This window comes from Archocentrus centrarchus, chromosome 1 (assembly GCF_007364275.1).
Source record: "Archocentrus centrarchus isolate MPI-CPG fArcCen1 chromosome 1, fArcCen1, whole genome shotgun sequence".
NCBI lineage: Eukaryota > Metazoa > Chordata > Actinopteri > Cichliformes > Cichlidae > Archocentrus > Archocentrus centrarchus.
Genome location: NC_044346.1, coordinates 26,327,393 through 26,351,039, shown reverse-complemented (window position 1 = coordinate 26,351,039; position 23,647 = coordinate 26,327,393). Strand labels below are relative to the sequence as shown.

The following is a 23,647-nucleotide window of genomic DNA, read 5'->3' as shown; positions in this document are numbered from 1 at the left end:
TGCATGCATGCAGTGCAGTACACATTCACAATTCAAATCAGTTTTTATTGCACCCTATAAATTCTAATATATAAGTATATCTGTTTATTACAGTGTGTAGATAAGGTAAGGTTTATTTGTCACATGCACATTTATACACAGTGAAACATATTTTGTACCTGCAACTGATAATAAGTAGTAAAAATATATAAGTAAGAAGAATAAAAATTAATAATTCACACTATACAGAATAGAATAATTGAATAATTTACACTGTGCAGTAATAATTTAAATTGTGCAATAATTGCTGCACCTATTTCCCATTTTCCTAGCAAAATCTGAAGAAATGAAGGGTGGCTCAAGATTTCTGCACAGCACTGTATGCTGTTAGTCTCTCTGGGTTTCCTCTTGTGTTAGTTCTGCTTTTCGTCCGTCCTCTCTGATTATTTTCACTTGCTGTTGATTACATTCATCTGTGTCTTGCTCCACATGTGTCTCATCACTAAGTTCCCAGAGTTTAGACACTCCTGTTTCTGTCTATTTCTTTGTGTGTCTTAGCTTAATGTTATGCTGCCTTATTTGTGCTGCTGTGTTTTTCCTGTGGATATTTTTGGACACTGGACTGAGTTATTCTTCAGATTTTTGATTCTGCTACAGTCTAATTAAAGACTTGCCTTTTTTTTTTATTCTTGTGTCTCTCTGTTTCCTATTCTATTCTCTACTCAATGCTGTGAGTGGAAACAAAGGGAGATTGCTAGCCTTGTAACAAAATCTACTAACTAGTATTCAAAAACCTGCAATAATATCTAGACAACCAAAAAAATGACAGATTCCAAGCAGGAAACCAAACCAACAAAACTCTCAAAAAATTAGTTTTCATATATAAACTATTAATAAGATATGACATGTTAATTATTGAGCAGATGATTTTGTGGGCCAGTGTGGATGTGACAGTGAATTTTTCATCTCTCAGCAAAAAAAGCTAATATTTGTATAATTTAATTTTGAATAAAAATGATTTTTACATGCTGCCTGAGGTGAATATATTCTGTTGCTGTCTGTCTGGCAGTCAATTAAAACATGCTGCTCTGCTGTTACAAGAAATCCTAAATTGTCAGTAAATTTAAAAAAACAAATTTAATTGGACATGTGGTGCACCTGACAGCTTTGACTTAAGTGATTTAATGGTCATCATGGTTTAACTGAGATTTCAAAGGAAAACCCATGTTACCTTTGGGGGGGTGGGGGGTGGATTAATAAGAAATGAAAGGAGCGACCTTGAGGAGAAGACCACCGCAGACGCATGGAGGAAAGTGTTCAAGCGCCAAAGCCTGTTGCTGTCATCCACAGATAAGAGCACAAGAAACATACACGCACACAAGATGGCACTTGTGCTCTTTCCCTCAGCGGATTACCGTCACCTCCAACCGAAAATCGGTTTGTCGCACTCACATCAGTCTCCTTGGCTACGACTCGCTGTCCATTTTAACAAGCCCTTAAGGTCTCAGTGACACTGAGACAGTTTAGCTGAGGATTTAAATAAATTAGGTCTATCTTCTTTGATATATATTTATAAAAACAGAAATAGGAACGGCACAGTTAGACTTAAGCATGACAGAAAATTGTTCAACCCTAGAAAAATGTTTCATTTTCAAATGACTTAAAAAGACAGTAGCAATGGAAGTGAGAGAGCAGTGAAATATAAGCATGGTGTATAAAGAGAAAATCTGAGAGGTATAACCTGTGCTCTATATTATAAATGTAAATGCACAAATTCAACATTTTCAGTTTCAAAAACAATGCTGTGTTTTTTGTTTTGTTTTGTTTTGTTTTTGTTACTTGTGCAAAGATGTAGAGTATGGAGCCCTCACAGCATCTTAATGAGAAAGGAACTTGATGTTCCCTCCTTTCCTGCACTTGTCCCAGTTCAGTTACTGGTGAGAGGCTGAAGGATTAAGTACAGAACACGGTGTGTGTGTGTGTGTGTGTGTGTGTGTGTGTGTGTGTGTGTGTGTGTGTGTGTGTGTGTGTGTGTGTGTGTGTGTGTGTGTGTGTGTGTGTGTGCGCGCGCGCACTCATGTTGTAGGGGAAATAAATCTGTTTTTGCTATCATTTTGTGGCGACCTGGAGAAAACCAAGTCCTTATAGCATAACTCATTACATTTGGAGTGCAGACTTGGTTCATGGTTAGAGTAAGGGTCTGGGATGAATCTGTCTGTGCTACTGTTTCTGTCTACACAAAAAAAAAAAGAATTATTACTTCAGTAAGTTGAGATTAAACCGAATTGTTGTGTATCACATCAAAGAGACCTAAAAACCAATCTACATATCAGAGTGAGGCCTGGGGCAATACTGATCATGTGCTGCAGGCTGAACATCCCTTCAAACGAAATACTGAAGAGATGCTACAGGACACTGGCGATCTTGATGATGATGGCATCCATATCTGCTACCAAACAGACATGAGCCTGTTTGATCTGATGTGCTTGGAGGCCAATACAGTGATGGCAAGGTCTGCCCTGGGGTCTCTTCCTAGCTCATTGTGCCTGGAAAAATTCCAAAGGGATTCCACCCTAGACGCACACCTAATCACACACCTGACGAAGAAGCAGTGGCTCTACTCCATCTAGATATCTCAGGGTAGCGCCTCTCCTTATCTCTGAGACTGAGCCCAGTCACCCTATGGAGGAAGCTGTTCAGCCTTTTATCTGTAACCTTATTGTTTTAGTTTCCCCAGAATACTAGGAATGGAGCCTAGACTGACTGGCAAATTGAAAGCTTTGCCTTCCAGCTCAGCTCTCTCCTCAGCACAAAGGTCGAGTAAAATGTCAAACTGCCTTTTGCAGCGAGGATGTGCCCATTCAGTTCAGGAGCTTCTTAAAGTGCTCTTCACACCAATAACCTGACAATATCCCCAGTCTGGGTCAGCAGTTCTCCTACCTAAACAGAAACTACCCTGAGCCAAAACCTGCTTTCCCTTCCTGACTCACTGGACAGTTTGCCAGAAGTTTCTTGAGGCCATCTGAAAGTCCTTCTCCATGGCATCACTGAATTCTTCCTGAATTTAAGCTGATGCCACAGCCCTTTTGGCCTGTTTGGCCTATCTGCTCTTTCAAGAGCCACCTGATCAAACTGCCCACTAGCTGGTCATCAGTTGACAGCTCTGCTCCTGTCTTCATGAGTGATGAGTGTCTTGGCAATAGATCAACAAAGTGGATCAGTGACCTTTGGCTTAAGGTGCTCCAGGACGAAGTACACTTGTGCATGACATTATATTCAACATATTGAATGTTACGGACAGTCTATTTCTAGCAAAAATGTGTCCCATAATAAAACACCTGTCATGTCCTGGGCCGTTGGCCCAGCGTTTTGTGTTAATTTATTTCCTGAGTTTGTCCTCCCTGTATGTTTGTCATGTTCCCAGTGTTGTGACTTGTCTGCGTGTTCCTTGGTTTATCACTTCCTGTTTTATTTGCCAATGTGATTTCCTTGTGCTTTGTGTTTAGCTTTGCTTCCCCTGTGTAATTAGTTTCATTTGCCTCACCTGTTGTTCCCTGCTGTTTCCTCTTGCCCTGATTACCCATTGTGTATTTAAGCCCTCAGTTTCATTTGTTCTCTGTCGCGTCGTTGATGTTGTGTGCCCGTGTGTTCGCTGTGTTTGCCCGTCGTCTCCCTTCCAAGATTTTTGTATTTGTTTTTCCCCTGCTTAAATAAATCCCTTTTAAGTTACGCTGACTTCTGGAGTCCTTCGTGTCAGCCATTCCTCGCCTGTTTCCTCCCCGGCCGTGACAGAACGACGCGACCAGACTATGGACCCCGCGGATACCAGGAGCCCCTCCGAGCAAGAGGAAGTGATTTTGGAGCTCATAGATCTCTCCAGGAACATCATTCATGCCACTGATGAACCCCGTCAGATTATTCAGGCAATTTTCTGCTGCAGACTTTTTTCTTCCTCCACTTGGCTCCTCACCCATCCTGACACTGCCTCCCTTGCCCATTCCATAATCATGCTCCGGAAAAACTTACAAGCTAAACTGTATAATATTGGTCGCCCTGTCCAGGGCAAAGACACAACCTTTTTTCCTCCAAGCCATCACTAATTCACCTCTCCTGCAGCCGGTCATCTCACCTCCGTCGTCTCCTCCGCACCACTGCAGCTCAGCACCACAGGCGCTGCCTCGCTTTCCGGATCCGCCGTCATCCCTTCAACTCACCTCTCCCACCTCGTCATTTTCATCCTTTCACCCACAGCCCACCGCCTCCCCAGACCTCTCTTGGCTGCCAGATGATGTGGAGATATTGATTCACCTCTGCTGGTGGACATCCTGGATGCTGAGAATCGTGCTTCCCACTCCAACAGAACGCGAAGGAAGCAGCGCTCCCGGCGTCGCCGTGCTCCTCCCCAGCCACTCTCGCCTCAGTCAGCTGTAGCGCCTGCTCAGTCGCAGTCTTCCCAGTCAGCTGTAGCTCCAGCTCCCCCTCAGTCGCAGTGTTCCAAGTCAGCTGTAGCTCCAGCTCCCCCTCAGTCGCAGTGTTCCAAGTCAGCTGTAGCTCCAGCTCCCCCTCAGTCGCAGTGTTCCAAGTCAGCTGTAGCTCCAGCTCCCCCTCAGTCGCAGTGTTCCAAGTCAGCTGTAGCTCCAGCTCCCCCTCAGTCGCAGTGTTCCATGTCAGCTGTAGCTCCAGCTCCCCCTCAGTCGCAGTGTTCCATGTCAGCTGTAGCTCCAGCTCCCCCTCAGTCGCAGTGTTCCATGTCAGCTGTAGCTCCAGCTCCCCCTCAGTCGCAGTGTTCCATGTCAGCTGTAGCTCAGCTCCCCCTCAGTCGCAGTGTTCCATGTCAGCTGTAGCTCCAGCTCCCCCTCAGTCGCAGTGTTCCATGTCAGCTGTAGCTCCAGCTCCCCCTCAGTCGCAGTGTTCCATGTCAGCTGTAGCTCCAGCTCCCCCTCAGTCGCAGTGTTCCATGTCAGCTGTAGCTCCAGCTCCCCCTCAGTCGCAGTGTTCCATGTCAGCTGTAGCTCCAGCTCCTCCTCAGTCACAGTCCCAGACCCCTCAGTTAGCTCCAGCTCCCTCTCAGTCGCAGTCCCAGACCCCTCAGTTAGCTCCAGCTCCCTCTGTTCACCCTGCTCCAGCTCCCTTAGCTCCAGCTTCCCCTGCACCTGTACCTGTTCGGCGGGTGGGGGCAGCCGCGGACGGGCTGACCTCGGCACTCGCACCTGTTCCGCGGGTGGGGGCAGCCGCGGACGGGCTGACCTCGGCACTCGCACCTGTTCCGCGGGTGGGGGCAGCCGCGGACGGGCTGACCTCGGCACTCGCACCTGTTCCGCGGGTGGGGGCAGCCACGGACGGGCTGACCTCGGCACTCGCACCTGTTCCGCGGGTGGGGGCAGCCAGGTCCAAGCCTTCGCATCGGTTTTCTGTGTTAGCTGCAGCAGCAGGGTCTCAGTCAGCTCTAGCTCCAGTCGCTCTCCCTCGCCTTCAGTCAGCTCCAGTAACTCTTCCTCGGTCCCCAGTGTCAGCTGTTTCAGTGCCTCTCAGTCAGTTCCCTCAGCCCCTGTCTTAGTTCCTTCGGTTTTGGTCCCAGTTCCCTCAGCTCCTGCTCCTTCTGTAGCTCCAGTAGTGTCAGCTCCCTCTCAGGCCCCAGTGTCAGCTAGCTCCTCGGTCTGTTCCACGCAGCCAGATCTCCCTAGCTCTCGGTCTGTTTTCCACGCAGCCAGATCTCCCTAGCTCTCGGTCTGTTTCCACGCAGCCAGATCTCCCTAGCTCTCGAGTCTGTTTCCACGCAGCCAGATCTCCCTAGCTCTCGGTCTGTTTCACGCAGCCAGATCTCCCTAGCTCTCGGTCTGTTTCCACGCAGCCAGATCTCCCTAGCTCTCGGTCTGTTTCCACGCAGCCAGATCTCCCTAGCTCTCGGTCTGCTTCCACGCAGCCAGATCTCCCTAGCTCTCGGTCTGCTTCCACGCAGCCAGATCTCCCTAGCTCTCGGTCTGCTTCCACGCAGCCAGATCTCCCTAGCTCTCGGTCTGCTTCCACGCAGCCAGATCTCTCTCGCTCGCGGTCTGTTTCCACGCCGCCAGATCTCCCTAGCTCACAGCCCGCTCTCTCTGGCTCCCGGCCTGCTTCCACGCAGCCAGTCGTCTCCCGGCCTGCTTCCACGCAGCCAGTCGTCTCCCGGCCTGCTTCCACGCAGCCAGTCGTCTCCCGGCCTGCTTCCACGCAGCCAGTCGTCTCCCGGCCTGCTTCCACGCAGCCAGTCGTCTCCCGGCCTGCTTCCACGCAGTCCCCTGCACCTCGGCTATTCCCCGAGCAGCCCCTGCTGCTCAATAAAGCAGCAGTGTGCCCTGTTCCGCGGTCCCAGCCTACGCATCCGGTGCCTCACTATGTAGGCCCCGTTCAGCCCATGGGCTCAGCTCACTCCGAGCCGATGGGGGTCTCCGCTCAGTCCGAGCCGATGGGGGTCTCCGCTCAGTCCGAGCCAGGGGGTCCCGCTCAGTCCGAGCGCTCCGCGCCAGAGGGTCCCGCTCAGTCCGAGCGTCCGCACCAGAGGGTCCCGCTCAGTCCGAGCCGATGGGGGTCTCCGCTCAGTCCGAGCGCTCCGCGCCAGAGGGTCCCGCTCAGTCCGAGCCGATGGGGGTCTCCGCTCAGTCCGAGCGCTCCGCGCCAGAGGGTCCCGCTCAGTCCGAGCCGATGGGGGTCTCCGCTCAGTCCGAGCGCTCCGCGCCAGAGGGTCCCGCTCAGTCCGAGCCGATGGGGGTCTCCGCTCAGTCCGAGCCGGTGGGGGTCTCTGCTCAGTCCGAGCGCTCCACGTCACCCGAGGGTTCCCCACCAGAGCCCGGGGTCGCCCTTCTCCGCCGCCGCATGCCCCGCGGTCGGCCTCCAGTGTCTGCTCCCCGTCGCCGCCGCCGCACGCCCCGCGGTCGGCCTCCAGTGACTCCTCCTCGTCGCCGCCGCATGCCGCGTGGTCGGCCTCCAGTGTCTCCTCGTCGCCGCCGCCGCTGGGAGCGCGGTCGGCCTCCAGTGACTCCTCCTCGCCGCCGCCGCTGGGAGCGCGGTCGGCCTCCAGACTCCTCCTCGCCGCCGCCGCTGGGAGCGCGGTCGGCCTCCAGTGATTCCTTCTCGTCCTCGTCGCCGCCGCCGCTGGGAGCGCGGGCGGCCTCCAGTGATTCCTTCTCGTCCTCGTCGCCGCCGCCGCCGGGAGCGCGGTCGGCCTCCAGTGATTCCTTCTCGTCCTCGTCGCCGCCGCCGCTGGGAGCGCGGTCGGCCTCCCTCGTGGGGATTTTGCTTTGTGGCCCCTTGGCCTCTGCGGCCTCCTGAACTGTGTGTTTTTGTTTTTGGATTTCCACTGACTCCCCTGAACTGTGGACTGTTTTTTCCCCTGCTGTTTTTTGTTTTGTCATAGCTCCTGGACTGTTCCTTGTTTCGGCCCCCTGTTTTGGACATTGGAGCTCTCCGGCCTTGTGCCGTCACTTTTTGTTTCATCCGGTTGTTTTTTTTTTGTTTCTCGTCCCCGTGTTTTGTTCTTGTTTGGACTGTGTTGCCTCTGCTCTGCCTCATTTTGATGGCCCCCTGTTGGACTGTCTCCGGCCTTGTGCCGTCGCCTTTTGTTCTGGTCCTGTGTTTTTGTTTTCTTCCTGTCCGGGTTTGATTTGTTTTGTTCACGCCCTGTGATTTCTGTTTTGCTCCCTGTCTTTGTTTTTGTTTCGGGCCCTCCCTCCTGGTCCCCCGCCTCCCGCCCTTGTCTGGTTTTGTTTCTGGTTTTGGCCGTCGGGAGCCGGCCTTTGAGGGGGGGGTACTGTCATGTCCTGGGCCGTTGGCCCAGCGTTTTGTGTTAATTTATTTCCTGAGTTTGTCCTCCCTGTATGTTTGTCATGTTCCCAGTGTTGTGACTTGTCTGCGTGTTCCTTGGTTTATCACTTCCTGTTTTATTTTGCCAATGTGATTTCCTTGTGCTTTGTGTTTAGCTTTGCTTCCCCTGTGTAATTAGTTTCATTTGCCTCACCTGTTGTTCCCTGCTGTTTCCTCTTGCCCTGATTACCCATTGTGTATTTAAGCCCTCAGTTTTCATTTGTTCTCTGTCGCGTCGTTGATGTTGTGTGCCCGTGTGTTCCCTGTGTTTGCCCGTCGTCTCCCTTCCAAGATTTTTGTATTTGTTTTTCCCCTGCTTAAATAAATCCCTTTTAAGTTACGCTGACTTCTGGAGTCCTTCGTGTCAGCCATTCCTCGCCTGTTTCCTCCCCGGCCGTGACAACACCACTCTGGTTTAGACTGAGTCTTTTCCACCCACTGAGTCGAACCTCTTCCAGGATCCCACCCAGAGACTCCAACAAGGCCAGGTATTCAGAACTGCTGTTTGGTGGATAAGCACAGACAACAGTTGGAGCCTTACCCTCTGCAGCTTTTGTCGAATAGAAGTGATACTCTCGCTTGGCCAGGGGATTGTTAGTGTTGGCTTCATGTTTCTCGTTCGGAAGCTACGTCCAGCTCTTATACGCAGTCAGTGTTTAAACCAGTGAGAAGAGCAAATAAAAATTGAAATTTCAATTGAAGTCTCATAACTTTGGTAGAAAAAGTTTAGTTTATGTAATATCCCATTGCTTGCAATAAGGAGATGATTAAGTAATAATGTTTCCAGCACCTTACAATAAGAGTTGTTGATGAATCTAAGAATCTATACCCACCTAAACCAGCGCTGTAACCTCTGGTTTACTGAGACCAGAAAATACCAGGTTATTATTTTATGCTGAATTTCCCTTTACACATTAAAATAAAAGTTGTAGTCATGAATAATGTTAAACCTCACCTATGTTTGAGCTTTTTGAGCTGTTCATGGATGTTGCAACAATTCTGGAAAATAATTTTTTTTTCTTTTTTAACTTTTGTGTGTTTCTCATTGTGGTTACAAAAGAAAAGAATGAGTAGAAAACAAATAAGGAGATCCCAGCAAGAGCATTTAAACTGTACCATATGAGAATTCTCTCTGTGCCTCTCTCTCTCTCTCTTTTTGTCCTGTCTCCAATAAATTAACAGTTAATTGCAGGAACAACAATCAGACAAACTTGCAAATAATGTGCCAGCCTGCTGTGCACTTCATTTTAATCACTGAACAGCAAACCTAGGAGGGCAGAGCTTCTCTGGGCTTGTCTGGAGGCTTTTCTCATTTCTCCAGTTTGTACCTCCTCTGTCCTCGTGCCCATGACCCGGAAATCAATCTGAATATGCTGTGTTGAAGAGCAGATCCCTAAAATGCATCTGGAAAGAGGAGCGATAATCAAGGATGCCCAGGTGCATTCTTTGGAGAAGTGGTTTTACCTTCACTGTCTGAAAGAGGAGTGGCACACAGCTGGAATATACTCCTTAAAAGTCATGTTAGTGGTTTCAGTTATTTAAGATGATCAAACTTTCTGTCATTCACTGCTTGTTGTGTGTGTGATTAAAATAAGGTGTAATTTCTCACATTGCACCATGTTGTGAGTATAAAAAAATGTTGTGAGCACTCTTACACCGGAGCTCATCAAATACAGCAGCAGTAACAAAACAATTTATGATGCAATTGTGTGAAATGTCATATTTAAATGACATCGCTTTAAAATTGGGCTCCATGCGTGGATGTGTCATTTTGTTAAACTCCTGTTGCCTTGACTCCTCTCTCCTCATGCCCTTCCCTCACCTCCTCTCTTGGTATGTCTGGTGGGAGGGGCCAAGACGAGCAAGGAGAGGAACTGAGGACGTGCAGTGTGGGGAAATGAGAAAGGGATGCTTGCAGACACTTTCAGGGCTGTGTGAAGGGTAAGTGAGAGTGAAATAAAAAAAAATGTAATACATATGATAAATCATAACCAAGGTAAGTTAACTGAAACTAAACTAAAACCAAATATTTCTAGTTAACTGAAACATACATACACTAAAAACTGAAATATTTCACATTTGCAAAACTAAACAAATGAAATAAAATATACAGGAAAACACCTTTAGTTTGTCAGCCTGGTTCAATTTGTCAACACAATCATTATGAGGAGGCACTGGTGCAAATGTTTACTGAGACTGTAAATCTGACAAACTGACTAAAAGCTAAAACTTATCACCAAAATAATAAAAACTAAGCTTAAATAGTCATTATCTGATCATTCATTCAAGGTTTAGATATAAGTCTGGATTACAGATTGTACAATGGAAAGCAGTGGACCGACTATTGATTCGCTATTGAATTTAAAATGTTGATTAGCTGGGCACACCCAGCTGTATGAATGCACATATTGCCGTACTAAATAACTGTCATATAAATAATATCATCACTCACATTTTATATTTAATGCAAATATTCTTTTCAATCAGCATTTTTTGTTCATTCCTCAGTCTGTATACTATACGGCCAGAGAAAACTGTTTTAAGTAAAGGAGTGTGGATGGAGTGGGGTATCAGGTGTGACTGTGTGGCAACAGCAAATGTTTTATATCAGGGGTCAGGGAGCAGAGCAGAATTTTGCTCAGGGCAAAGGGAAGGTTTGCTTGTTGAAGCACAAGCATCAAAAGACAAAACTTAAACCTGTAATCTTTATGCGTGGAGATTTTCTAAGTTTACTCACACTGAAAGAAAACTCACCTTATGAGAACAGACACCCCCACATCTTCACAGTTCTTGTAGACGTGTCCCCAAGTGTCCTGGATGATCTCCCTCTCAGTGTCGGACAGCGGCTCCGCACGTTCTGGACGGTCCTCACACTCCTCCTTCCCTCTCTGCACTCCCATCAGCTGTGGAGGTGGTGAGGGTGGCGGCGGAGACTCCCGGCGAGACATCCTCCTGCGGCGCAGCAGCCCAGAGGCTCCCAGCAGCGCCCGGGGGAGGTAGGGAGCAAGGGAGGGGGGGAGGGAGACGGAGAGCTGAGACCCCACGGCGGGAGCTTGGAGGCGAGTCGGGGTGAGAAGAGGAGTAAAGAAGAGGAGGACAAGGACGAGAGTGGGAGGAGAGAGGAGGCAGACGGCACTCACAGCCAAGAAAAGAAAAGGGAAAATGAAGCTCCCAAACACCCTGCTACCACCCACCGAGCTCTCGCACTCCAAACTCTCCTTCGCTTGTACTCCTCCAACTAAAAACTTCTTTCGCACACTGTTCTGCTCTCTCTCTCTCTTTCTCCCTCCTCTTTCCCTTTTTTCTTCCTTCTCGCTCTCCTCCAGTGACAGAGATGCTTGTCAGTGATGCTGATGTTGTTCTCTCGTCACTTCTCCTCTGCCGTTTCTCTGATGCACTCGCTCTGTGTGGAGGAGATGAGGCATACTGAGGCTGTGTTGTGAGGACCTGATGGAATGAGAGCAGGGTGGGAGACAAACAGAGAGAGAAAGAGAGGGGTGGAGAGACCAGGAGAGTGAAAAAAAGAGGAGGCGAGAGAGAGAGAGCACCCCCTCACATACACACACATAGCACATATCTCAATGCATATATGGACACATCCAAAGACTGAGGATGTATTTATTTCTAGATAGTATGTATTCTTCTATATGTATCCATGGTTCAGAGATGTAAAATACTAAAACATGTAATTATGACACCATTAGAGCTGCTAGTGCAATGTTAGAGTTAGTACAGCAGAGACACATTTCCTCAGCATGAGTATCCCAGCATTTCATTGCATCTCTTAATGTTTTTGATTTACAGCCAGCAACTTTACTCTTTTGTTTCACTCTCAGCAGTTTCTTCTATAGAACAAATGGCAATGATGAATAAACACAATCTCCTCAGCAACAAACTGAACAGCCATTTTATTAGGTACACTTTGCTAGTACCATGTTGGACCACCCACCCCATTTCTCAGCACCCAACATTCCTCAGAGATTTTTGTTCATATTGAAATGATAGCATCACACAGTTGCTGCAGAATTGTCAGCTGCACATCCATCATGTGAATCCCCTGTTCCACCACCTCCCAAAGGTGCTCTATTGGATTGAGATCTGGTGACTGTGGAGACCATTTGAGTACAGTGAGCTCACTGTAATGTTCAAGAAACCAGCTTGAGATCATCTGAGCTTTGTGACGTGGAGCTGGAATCAGCCATCAGAAGATGGGTACACTGTGATCATAAAGGGATGGACATGGGCTGCAACAATACTCAGGTAGGCTGTGGTGCTTAAAGGATGCTCAGTTGGTATTAAGGGACCCAAAGTGTGACAAGATAATATGCCCCACTCTCCAATCTTCTATTGTCCAATTCTGGTGAGCCCAGGCAAACAGTAGCCTCAGTTTCCTGTTCTTAGCTGACTTAAGTGGCACCTTCTGACATCAACAAGTCATTTTCTCCCAGAGAACTGCCACTCACTGGATATTTTCTCTTTTTCAGACCATCTGCTGTATACCCTAGAGATGGTTGTGTGGGAAAATCCTAATAGATCAGCATTTTCTGAAATACTCAGACCAGGCCATCTGGTACCATTAACTGTACCATATTCAGAGTCACTTAAATTGCCTGATCACCTTCTGATGCTCAGTTTAAAGTTAGCAGGTCATCTTGACCATGTCTACATACCTAAATAGATTGAGTTGATGTCATACGATTGGCTGATTACGTATTTGTGCTAACAAGCAGTTGAACAGGTGTACCTAATGAATGTCCAGTGCATGTTTTTCACTAGGGAGTTGATGGACACCAAAAACAGAACAAAAAAAGACTGATGATGGAAATTTCTCAATTTTGAACTTCCAAAAGAGGCTGGCATGGCTAAGTGTCTAATGCTTGTATATAAAACTCACACTCTGTCATAGTAATTATGCAATACCTCAGTCACTTGGGGGCAGCTATAACAAGAAGAATTATGTGCAAAATAAGCCATCACTGCCATGGCTGTGCATTTCCATACTGAAACAGCAATTAAGTAATAACAGTCCAGTTAAAAGCCCAGACAGCCTGGGGTTCATATATATCACACCTAAATATATCACACTTAATTTGTCAGATCTGATCTTTATTTTATTAGCTGTCATTAGCTATTTGATGACATAGTCATGATCAATTACCTTTTACATTTTTAACATGAAGCAGTATATAAAGCACCATTAGCATTCTGATAATTGAGCCTGTACAACCCTGCACAGTTACTAGTACAAACCTTGACTTTGCCCATGTGAGAATAAGACAAGTAATAGTCCTGTGTCTTTCTTCATGCCCACTCTATGCAGCACGCTCCCCCTGACCTAAACCAAATATGAATTTCCAGTGAGGATGCATTTGAAGTGACTTCAAAGAGGGTCACCATCTGATTCTCCCAACATCATCTGCAGGTCATGTGTGAAAATGGCATTCGAGTAGTTTTATGAGCTCCAGGAAGATGCAGTAACTAATTTGCATATCCAGAGATCCACGCATGAAAAGAAAGAAAGAAAGAAAAAAGAAAGAAAGAAAGAAAGAAAGAAGAAAGAAAGAAAGAAAGAAAGAAAGAAGAAAGAAGTTATATCAAGGCCATTTTAAGACTTGAACAATCTTCATAGAACAATACTTCTATAAATGTATTTTGATGAAATGAGATTAGCTTTTAAGGGTTCATCTGTGCCAGGGCAGGAACTTAAATTGAACTTGTTAAACACTTCTCAGTTTCTCAGAGACTTCTCAGAAAAAGACATTATCAGAACAAGCTGAGTGAAACCAAACCGTTAAGCTGTAAGCCATAAGCAGAAAACATAACTGTAAAAGCTGAAAGTGATTAAAATCTTCTGTAGAGTCATTAACATTGATTCCTTATTAATAAGGGAACCCTTTGCATTAATCAGTATTCCAGAAATAATAATATGGCTTCATTAAATTTAAGTGTTTATCAGTCTTTGTTCTATTCCCCCATAGTGCATTACAAAAAAATTCAGTTTCAATTCAATTTTATTTATATAGCGCCAAATCACAACAGTCACCTCAAGGCACTTTATATTGTAAGGTAAAGAACCTGCAATAATACAGAGAAAACCCCTACAATCAAACAACCCCCTATGAGCAAGCACTTGGCAACAGTGGGAAGGAAAAATTCTCTTTTTACAGGAAGAAACCTCCAGCAGAACCAGGCTCAGGGAGGGACAGGTCAGGGGTGAGGGGAGGGAGACAGGACAAAAGACATGCTGTGGAAGAAAGCCAGGGATTAATCATAACTAATGATTAAATGTGGGATGGTGTATAAACAAGAAGAATGAAAAGAGAGATGGTTCAGGATCACCTGATCCAGCCCTAACTATAAGCTTGATCAAAAAGGAAAGTTTTAAGCCTCATCTTAAAAGCAGAGAAAGTGTCTGTCTCCCAAATCCAAACTGGGAGCTGGTTCCATAGAAGAGGGGCCCTGAAAGCTGAAGGCTTTGCCTCCCATTCTACTTTTAAATACCCTAGGAACCACAAGTAAGCCAGCAGTCTGAGAGCAAAGTGCTCTAGTAGGGTGATACAGTACAATGAGGTCTTTGAGATAAGATTGGGCCTGATTATTCAAGACCTTGTATGTGAGAAGAAGGATTTTAAACTCAATTCTAGATTTAACAGGAAGCCAGTGAATAGAAGCTAATATGGGAGAAATATGCTCTCTCTTTCTAGTCCCCATCAGTACTCCAGCTGCAGCATTTTGGATCAGTTGAAGGCTTTTCAGGGAGTTTTTAGGACAACCTGATGATAATGAATTACAATAGTCCAGCCTAGAAGTAATAAATGCATTAATTAGCTTTTGAGCATTCAGGGTGTTTCACATTTTAGAGATATTGCGCAAATTCAGGAAAACATTTAATATTTGTTTAATATGTGCATTGAAGGACATATCCTGGTAAAAAAAATGACTCCAAGATTCCTCACAGTGTTACTGGAGGCCAAAGTAATGCCATTCAGAGTAAGTATCTGGTTAGACACCATGTTTCTAAAACGTTTAGGGCTGAGTACAATAACTTCAGTTTTATCTGAATTTAGAAGCAGGAAATTAGAGCTCATCCAAGCCTTTATGTCTTTAAGACATTCCTGCAGTTTAACTAATTGGTGTGTGTCATTTGGCTTCATGGATAGATAAAGCTGAGTATCATCTGCATAACAATGAAACTTTATGCAATGCTTTCTAATAAGACTCCCCATTTGCACGAACAAATTGGAGTCTATTAGTTAGATATGATTCAAACCACTGCAGCGCAGTACCTTTAATACTAATGGCATGCTTTAACCTCTGTAATAAAATGCTATGATCAGCAGTATCAAAAGCTGCACTGAGGTCCAACAGGACAAGCACAGAGATGAGTCCACCTCTCAGACAGAAGCTTCTCAGTGGCTGCTGATAGTTTTACATCCTCATCTGCTGCTCTGTCCTGTGGTGTGCCCCAAGGCTCTGTTTTGGGACCTATCTTGTTCACTTTGTATTTACTACCTCTCAGAGACATTTTGGGCACATTTAAAGAGGTCTCATATCATTGTTACGCTGATGATATTCAGCTGTATATTTCCTTTTCTCCACAGAATGTTAAACAACTATCTTCAGAATTGTGCTGAGGCTGTAAAGAACTGGATGGCTGCTAACTACCTTTCATTTAATATCGGGAAAACTGAAGTTCTTGTTTGTGCACCTGATAGCTTTGTTCTCACTGTAATAAACAATCTTGGTTTTTTATCATCAGTGGTTCAGTCAAATGTCTGAAACCTAGGAGTTACATTTGACCAAGCTCTAAGCTTTGAAAAACATGTTAATAGCCTTGTGCGATCCTGCTTTTTTCATTTACGAAATATTGCCCGCCTCAGTCGAATGGTGTCCAAACCTGAATTGGAAATTATCATTCATGCTTTTGTCTCCTCTCAGTTGGACTACTGTAATTCGTTATACATTGGTCTCAGCAAATCATCTTTGGATCGCCTCCAGTTGGTCCAAAATGCTGCTGCCAGGCTACTTAAAGGATCCCCTAAGTGGTCTCATGGGACACCTATCTTGTCATCTCTGCACTGGCTTCCCATAAAGTTCAGATTCCAGTTTAAGATCTTGGTGATCGCTTTCAGAGCTCTGCATGGTCAAATGCCTGAATACATTAGTGAGCTCTTACACCCATACATAATGCACAGACTGCTGAGGTCTTCTGACCAAAATCTGTTAGTGGTTCCACGCTCTAGGCTGAAAAGGGAGACTGTGCTTTCGAGGTTGCAGCTCCTAAATTGTGGAATGCACTACCATCACACCTGAGATCTGTGGACTCTATTGAATCATTTAAAGAACAGCTCAAGACTCATTTGTACAGGCTTGCTTTTAACTAGTGGTTTGTGTGTGTTTTATTGTGTATCACTGTTTTCTTTTAATTGCTGTAAAGCACTTTGTGATTTTATCTAGAAAGGTGCTATATAAATAAATTTTACTTACTTACTGTCAGAGGCCATGAGAGGATCATTTGTACCCTTCACTAATGCTGTTTCTGTACTGTGATGAATCCTGAAATCTGACTGAAACTCTTCAAATAAACCATTCCTCTGCAAATGATCAGTTACCTGTTTTACAACTACACTTTCAGAATTTCCGAGATAAAGGAAGGTTGGAGATTGGCCTATAATTAGCTAAGGCAGCTGGGTCAAGTGATAGCTTTTTAGTGATGGTTTAATTACTCCCACCTTTAAGGTCTGTGGTACATAGCCCATTAATTGAGATAGATTTAACATATTTAAGATAGAAGGATTAATTAATGGTAGGACTTTGAGCCATCTTATAGGAATGGGGTCTAATAGACACATTGATGGTTTGGAGGAAGGAACTATTAAAGTTAACTCAGAAAGATCAATCAGAGAGAGAGAGCCTAAACAAACATCAACAGTACTGAAAGTAGCTGAACATCAAGATATGTCTTTGAGATGATTATGAATAATTTTTCCTCTAATGTTTACAATTTTATTTGTGAAGAAATTCATGAAGTCACTACTAGTTAAAGCTACAGGAATACTCGGCTCAACAGAGCTCTGACTCTTTGTCAGCCTGGCTACAGTGCTGAAAAGAAACCTGGGGTTGTTCATATTTTCTTCAATTAATGATGAATAGTAAGATGTCCTAGCTGTACAGAAGGCTTTTTTTTTAATAGACTCTTTTTCCAGGCTAAATGAAGATCTCTAAATTAGAGAGACACCATTTCCTCTCCAGCATACGGGTTATCTACTTTAAGTTGCGCATTTGTGAGTTATACCAGGGAATCAAGCACTTCTGATTTGATGCTCTCTTTTTCAGAGGTGCCACAGCATCCAGATTCATATGAAGTGAGAACGTAAAACTACTTACAAGACAATCTACCACTGTGGGAGTAGAGTTTAGGTGGCTGCTCTGCATTGGCACATGGCACTGAAGCAGATAATATTAAACTTAGTTAAGGCACTTTAAGATAGACTTTACCTTATTGAAATTTACTCCCCACTGCTGTGAAGTTATTGTAAATATAAACATTATTAAGAAATGATCAGACAGGAGGGGGTTTTAGGAAGTTTTGTTAAATGTTCAGTTTCTATGTCATATGTCAGAACAAGAAGAGTGTGATTCAAGTGGTGTGGGCTTCTTTACATTTTGAGAGAAGCCAATTGAGTCTAATAATAGATTAGATGCAGTATTGAGGCTGTCATTTTCAGCATCTACATAGATGTTAAAATCACCAACTAGAATCATTTTATCTGAACTGGGCACTAAATCAGATAAAAAGTCTAAGAAATCAGATAGAAACTCTAAATAAGGGCCAGGCGGACGACAGACAACAAATAGAACTAGTTATTGAGTTTTCCAATTAGGGTGGACAAGGCCAGGAGTCAGGCTTTCAAATGAATTTAAACTTTGACTTGGTTTATGGTTAATTAATAAGCTGGATTGGAAGATTGCTGCTACTCCTCCTCCTTTGCCTGTGCTTCAAAGATTAGTATGAGTTAGTATGACTCAGCGGTGTTGATTCATTTAAACTAACATTCATCCTCCTGTAACCAGGTTTTTGTAAGGCAGAATAAATCAATATGTTGATCAATTATTAAATAATTTACTAACAGGAGAAACTCTATTTAATAATCCACATTTAACTGTTTTACTCTTTGGTGCAGTTAAGGATGCTATATTGTTCTTTCTTTGTGAATTTTTATGCTTAATTTGTTGTTTTGCAGATTTTTGGTTTGTTTTTTTGGTGTTTTTTGGTGGTCTGTGAGCAGACACAGCCTCTATGGGGATGGATCTCTTTGGGGCATGACAGGACAAATTATCATAAAATGTCCATCTTCTTCCATTTTTCCTTTCAGGGTCACAGGGGGGCTGGAGCCTATCCCAGCTGCTACAGGGCAAGAGAAAGGGTGCACCCTGGACAGGTCGCCAGCCTGTCGCAGGGCTAACACAGAGAGACAGACAACCATTCACACTCACATTTATGCCTATGAGCAATTTCGAATCAACAATTACCTAACCCCAGCAAATGCATGTCTTTGGACTGTGGGAGGAAATTGGAGTACCCAGAAAAAAAAAACGCTCACAAACACAGGGACAATACGCAACCTCCATACCGAAAGGCGGAATCAAACCCAGGACCTTCTTGCTGTAAGGCAATAGTGCTAATTACCACACCACCGTGCTGCCTTCATCATAAAATATTACCTGTAAATAAAAACAAGGCTATTAAATAGATGCAGAGTTGTGGATGATAATAACATGTGCTTCCTATTTATGGAATCTTAAAATGGTGACATAATCTAAATATGTAAGATTAAAAAACAAGAGCAAAATCTCTGACTTGTTTGATTATAAAGGTAAAAATATCAACAAGCTGCTGCTTCCATTTTCAGCCTGCCAGATTTAATTTACCGCTCTTTCATCACTGGTGTTAATTACACTCATCACTGGTTTCTATACGATAAAATTGGTCAGCCTGCCCTATCTGTGATAACCAATGATACTGATACACTGGGATGGAAAATTGCCATCTTATATCCCAGCTTTGCTGCAATGGGATGCCAACACATATTTAAACCGTTCCAGTGACTGGTTTGATGCATCAGGATCTCTGAACCAGAACCGATGTAGGAAAGTGTGCCCTTGCAGTTTGAGCAGCAGTCTCATGGATAATACACCACGTCATGTCAGCTCTCTGTATCTTCAGCAACTAACAAACATCAGTCTCCACCTGCCTGCAAGTCCTTTCAAGCTTGTTTAGTTGAATCTTTCTGTTTTGTTTTTTAATGATGACAGAAATGTAAAGTAAATAACTATAATTTAGCATCTTAATCAAAAAAATAGTAATGTGCTTTAGTATTTTTCTGTTGGTTTTGTAAAACAGTACATTTGAGCTGCAGGGGCCATGGCCAGTATAGAAATGAGTGATGACGCAAAGACGCAGAGATGAAGCATACAGTGCATGCATTAAAGCTCAAGGAGATGGTTCTGCTTATACACAAACTCTCTCTGGACATTGCAGTGGACAGTTCACCAACTACAGAGGAAGCTGAGGACAACCTGGCCCTGGAAAGGAAACAGACCAGAATGTCATTAAAATGAATACAGAGGCTGCTGCATAATTGCAGTGTTTCTTTGTCAGTCCTTCAAATAATATTCAAGTCATTCTGAGTGCAGTAAGTACATGACTACATATTTAAAGCCAGTAAACATTTATTTTCTAAATGTGTGCTATCTGTATTTTACTGTACAACCTTCACCATGGCCTCAGGCTTGTTAAAAGGGCCTTTCAGATCATGACCACAGTGTCCTGAAGGACAGAAGCTTTGAGGTTGTGAGAGGTAAGAACTACAAAACATTCTGCAAAAACAAGACTGAATAAAATCAAGAGAAAGGACACTAGGCTATAAAAAATATTTCAAGATTATTTGTATTAAAAAACAAACAAACAAAAAAAAAAAAACCCAGTTTTGATCCAGTAGAGAAAATGTGATTTTCAGAACCCAATGATAGAGAAAATTGCTTATTAGGATGTAGATTTTTGCAATGAGCAAGTGCCAAAAGAGCACATCAATCTATATTTGTGCAGAAGACTGAAGACTGTGCTCGAGGAGGTCAAACATTTATCTCAATCCAATCTGCCACGGTGGTATTGAAAACGCCACATTTGACATTCCTTATACAAAAAAAATAAAAAAATTGCTAAACTGCTGTCTAGACAAAAGCAGAAGAGGGGTGGTGGAGGACGATGCTGCTGACAGGTCTATTATGCCACGGAGGCAACTGGAGAAGCCGACAATTGAGAGATGGAGCTGTCACAGCATTTTTCAAAATGGCAGATTCCTCTGCAACACCAAAGGGTGTCACTCTGTCAATGCAAGATGCAATAACTCCCTCAGACATCTTGCATCTGTCACAGAAGCTATGCTGGTGCTCAGTATGTAACATGAAATATTGAAGAAGAAAAGAAAAATACTCAGTGCACTATTTTGCGGGTGCCAAAGCTGTGTGGGACATTTATATCACACTCCCCTGAGCATGAAAAACAGCATGAATTGTAGTTTTGCAAAATATGCAGTATATAATCGTGTATTTGTCAAGCACTACTGGACTGTGTGAGTATGCCAGTAACAAATACATAAGACTGATTATCCACTGACTTCAATTGGATCTGTGAGGCTCAAAGTCAGCAGAGGTTTAGTTTACATTGCTGCTGCCCTCTACTGTCTACTGCACCCACAGTAACACGAGGCAAATGTGCCAAATAATTTGAAAGGGAGTGCGAGGTGAAATATTGCAATAAGGGTTTCTTTACAAAAAACTGGAGGTCCATACTGAGGTCATGAAATGGTCATAATGAGTCTTTTTTTTTATTATTTTATTTTATTAATCACTTGATTTAGCTGCAAATAAATCCACAACACAATAGTAACATTTAACAAGTAAATAGAAATGTTAATGTGCACTTCAGGTAGATGAGATAGGTAAATAACACACAACGCACTATAACCTTAAAATTGTATTAAATAACAAAAATAACACATGAAGACTAAAGATAGAGAGCTACAGAATATTGTTGACTATATGCTATACATAACTCAGAGCGCATAACTCAGAAAAATGTTATAGTAAGAAATCATTTTTTTTAATTTTACATAGTTTAGTTATTTTCAGAAATATAATTAAATCCATGACATGCACTTAAAAAATAAATGTATGAAAATGAGTCTGAAGCTTTTTGTGGCTAACATGTTTGCAAGCTGCTACCTGAAAGTCACATAAGTTTGACTGCTTTACTTGTGGTGTGCCTGTCAGTGCAGAGCTGACTTCAGTATTAGATTATCTTTGGCATTTCTAGACATTTAGCTGAGTTCACACCATCTCAGATTCTGTTCAGCGCTGTGCTATAGAAAAAATGTTCCAGTTTTGGCACTATTTTTTTTATTTGTTTATTTATTTACTTACTTATTTAACTTTATTTTATTCATTTATTTGGTGTCAGGTTCAGTTTTAAATCACAAATTAAACAGGAACCACCAGTTAGGTGTGATTACCTCAGTAGACCCAGCTAAATTACCAGCCCTAACTGGCTGACTGAAAATCTTCACATATCAGTGTAGACTTTCCAAATCTTGTCTGCGCTGCTTTGGGACATTTTATATATTTTTGTTTGTTTGTTTGTTTGTTTTACCAACATCTCCTCTGAATCTCTCTAAAGGTGCATAAACATCAGTTCTCTGCCTCTATCTTGTGGTCAGTTGATGTTAGTGCAGGATGCAGAGATGAGGCTCTTTTCCACCTGAACCAGCTGAATGCACGTAATAGATGCAGAGAAGCCCCGTTCCTACAAGACTAACAAGCACAAAAGTGGTAAAATAACAACAAAACGTAGCAAAATATCTTAACGTCAAACATCAAGGATCTGTTTGTGGAGGGCTTTTTTGCAAAGAAGAAATTTTAATTGACAAACTAATATCTAATTAGTTTCATTACCAATATCTACAATTTCTGTACAGCAGCTTTTATTTATTCATGTATTTCCTTTTTTAAAAATGTATTTTTATTTATGCATTTCTACCATTGATTCAAATATTTGTTTATGAAGTGATTGTTTACAAAGACAGTGTGCATCTTTTCTTTTTAGCAGATAATTTGCTTCTCAAGTTAAAAACTAAAGTAAAAGTGTAAAAAAGGTGTTCAGGTTTATTTACTTGTGACTTGTAGTTTTTCTGTTTGTTTTGTTTTTACATGCCCACAATCAGTCCACTATCTTAAAGTTGAAATCTGCTACCTTTAGCACAAGTGAACATATTACAGCTATAGTTTAATAATAGAAGTGTGAATTATTATTATACTTATTCAGTCTTTTTTGAGATGTGCTTACTTCTTCAATCCAGATACAAAAGGAACAACACAGTGTGACAGATGTGTTTTTACCTCTTGAAGTCCAAACCATTTGGTTTCATGGATGTTCATGAAGCAATAAAGCATCTGTATTTGGGAGAATGCTCCCGCAGCAAATAAGTCAGTTACAGCAATTTTCACCATAAATTCCAGATTTAATTTAAAACAGCATACAATGATATGCTCAAGAATTAGTAAAACCTTTATACATTATATTGCCAAAAGTGTATAAAACAAAGCACATAGGCATGCAGACTGTTTCTACAGACATTTGTGAAAGAATGGTCGCTCCCTGGAGCTCAGTGAATTCCAGCTTAGTACTGTGATAGGATGCCACCTGTGCAACAAGTACAGTTGTTAAATGTTCTCACTACTAAATATTCCACAGTCAACTGTTAGTGGTATTATAGCAAAGTGGATGCGATTGGGAATGACAGCAACTCAGTGACTAAGTGGTAGGCCACATAAAATCACAGAGTGGGGTCAGTGGATGCTGGGGTGCATAGTTCACAAGGATCACCAACTTTCTGCAGAGACCTCTGCTACAGACTTCAAAACTTCATTTTTCGTTCAGATTAGCTCAAGAACAGTGTGTAGAGTGCTTGCTGGAATGGGTTTTCATGGTTGAGCAGCTGCATCCAAGCCTTACATCACCAAGAGCAATGCAAAGTGTTGGTTGTAGTGGTGTGAAGCACACTGCCACTGGACTCTAGAACGGTGGAGACATGTTCTAGAGTCCAGTGTTCTCTGGAGCGCCAAATCATACTTCTCCATCTGGCAATCTGAGTCTGGGTTTGGCTGTTGCCAGGAGAACAGTACTTGTCTGACTGTATTGTGCCAAGTGTAAAGTTTGGTGGAGGGAGGATTATAGTCTGGGGCGGTGTTTCAGGAGTTGGCCTCAGCCCCTTAGTTCCAGTGAAAGGAACTCTTAATGCTTCAGCATACCAAGACATTTTGAACAATTACACACTCCCAACTTTGTGGGAACAGTTTGAGGATGACCCCTTCCTGTTCCAACATGACTGCACACCAGTGCACGAAGCAAGGACCATAAAGACATGGATGAGCAACCCCACAGAACACCTTTGGGATGAATTTGAGTGGAGGCTGTGAGCCAGGACTTCTCATCCAACATCAGTGTCTGAGCTCACAAATGAAATGTGCTTCTGGAAGAAAATTCAAAAATTCCCATAAACACTCCTAAACCTGGTGGAAAACATATCAAGAAGAGTTGAAGCTGTAATAGGTACAAAGGATGGGCCGACATCATTTTAAACCCAGTGGATTAAGAATGGTACATCCCTCATGTTCATATGCATGTGAAGTCAGACGAGTGAATACTTTTGGCAATATCCCTACTGCTGTCTGAATCTGATTTCTCTGTGAGGGTGCTGATGGAATTAAT

At 43.5% G+C, this 23,647-nt stretch overlaps 1 protein-coding gene across 1 annotated transcript in view; it reads right to left on the bottom strand.

Annotated features, from left to right (window-relative positions):
• Window positions 1–10,806, bottom strand: part of cygb2 (cytoglobin 2) — a 51,361-nt gene extending 40,555 nt beyond the window's left edge. Inside the window, exon 1 of the mRNA XM_030727071.1 lies at window positions 10,573–10,806. Coding sequence (XP_030582931.1) covers window positions 10,573–10,766 — 194 coding nt within the window. The 5' untranslated portion in view covers window positions 10,767–10,806. The remainder of the gene's footprint in view (window positions 1–10,572) is intronic.
• Between the last annotated feature and the right edge of the window lie 12,841 nt (window positions 10,807–23,647).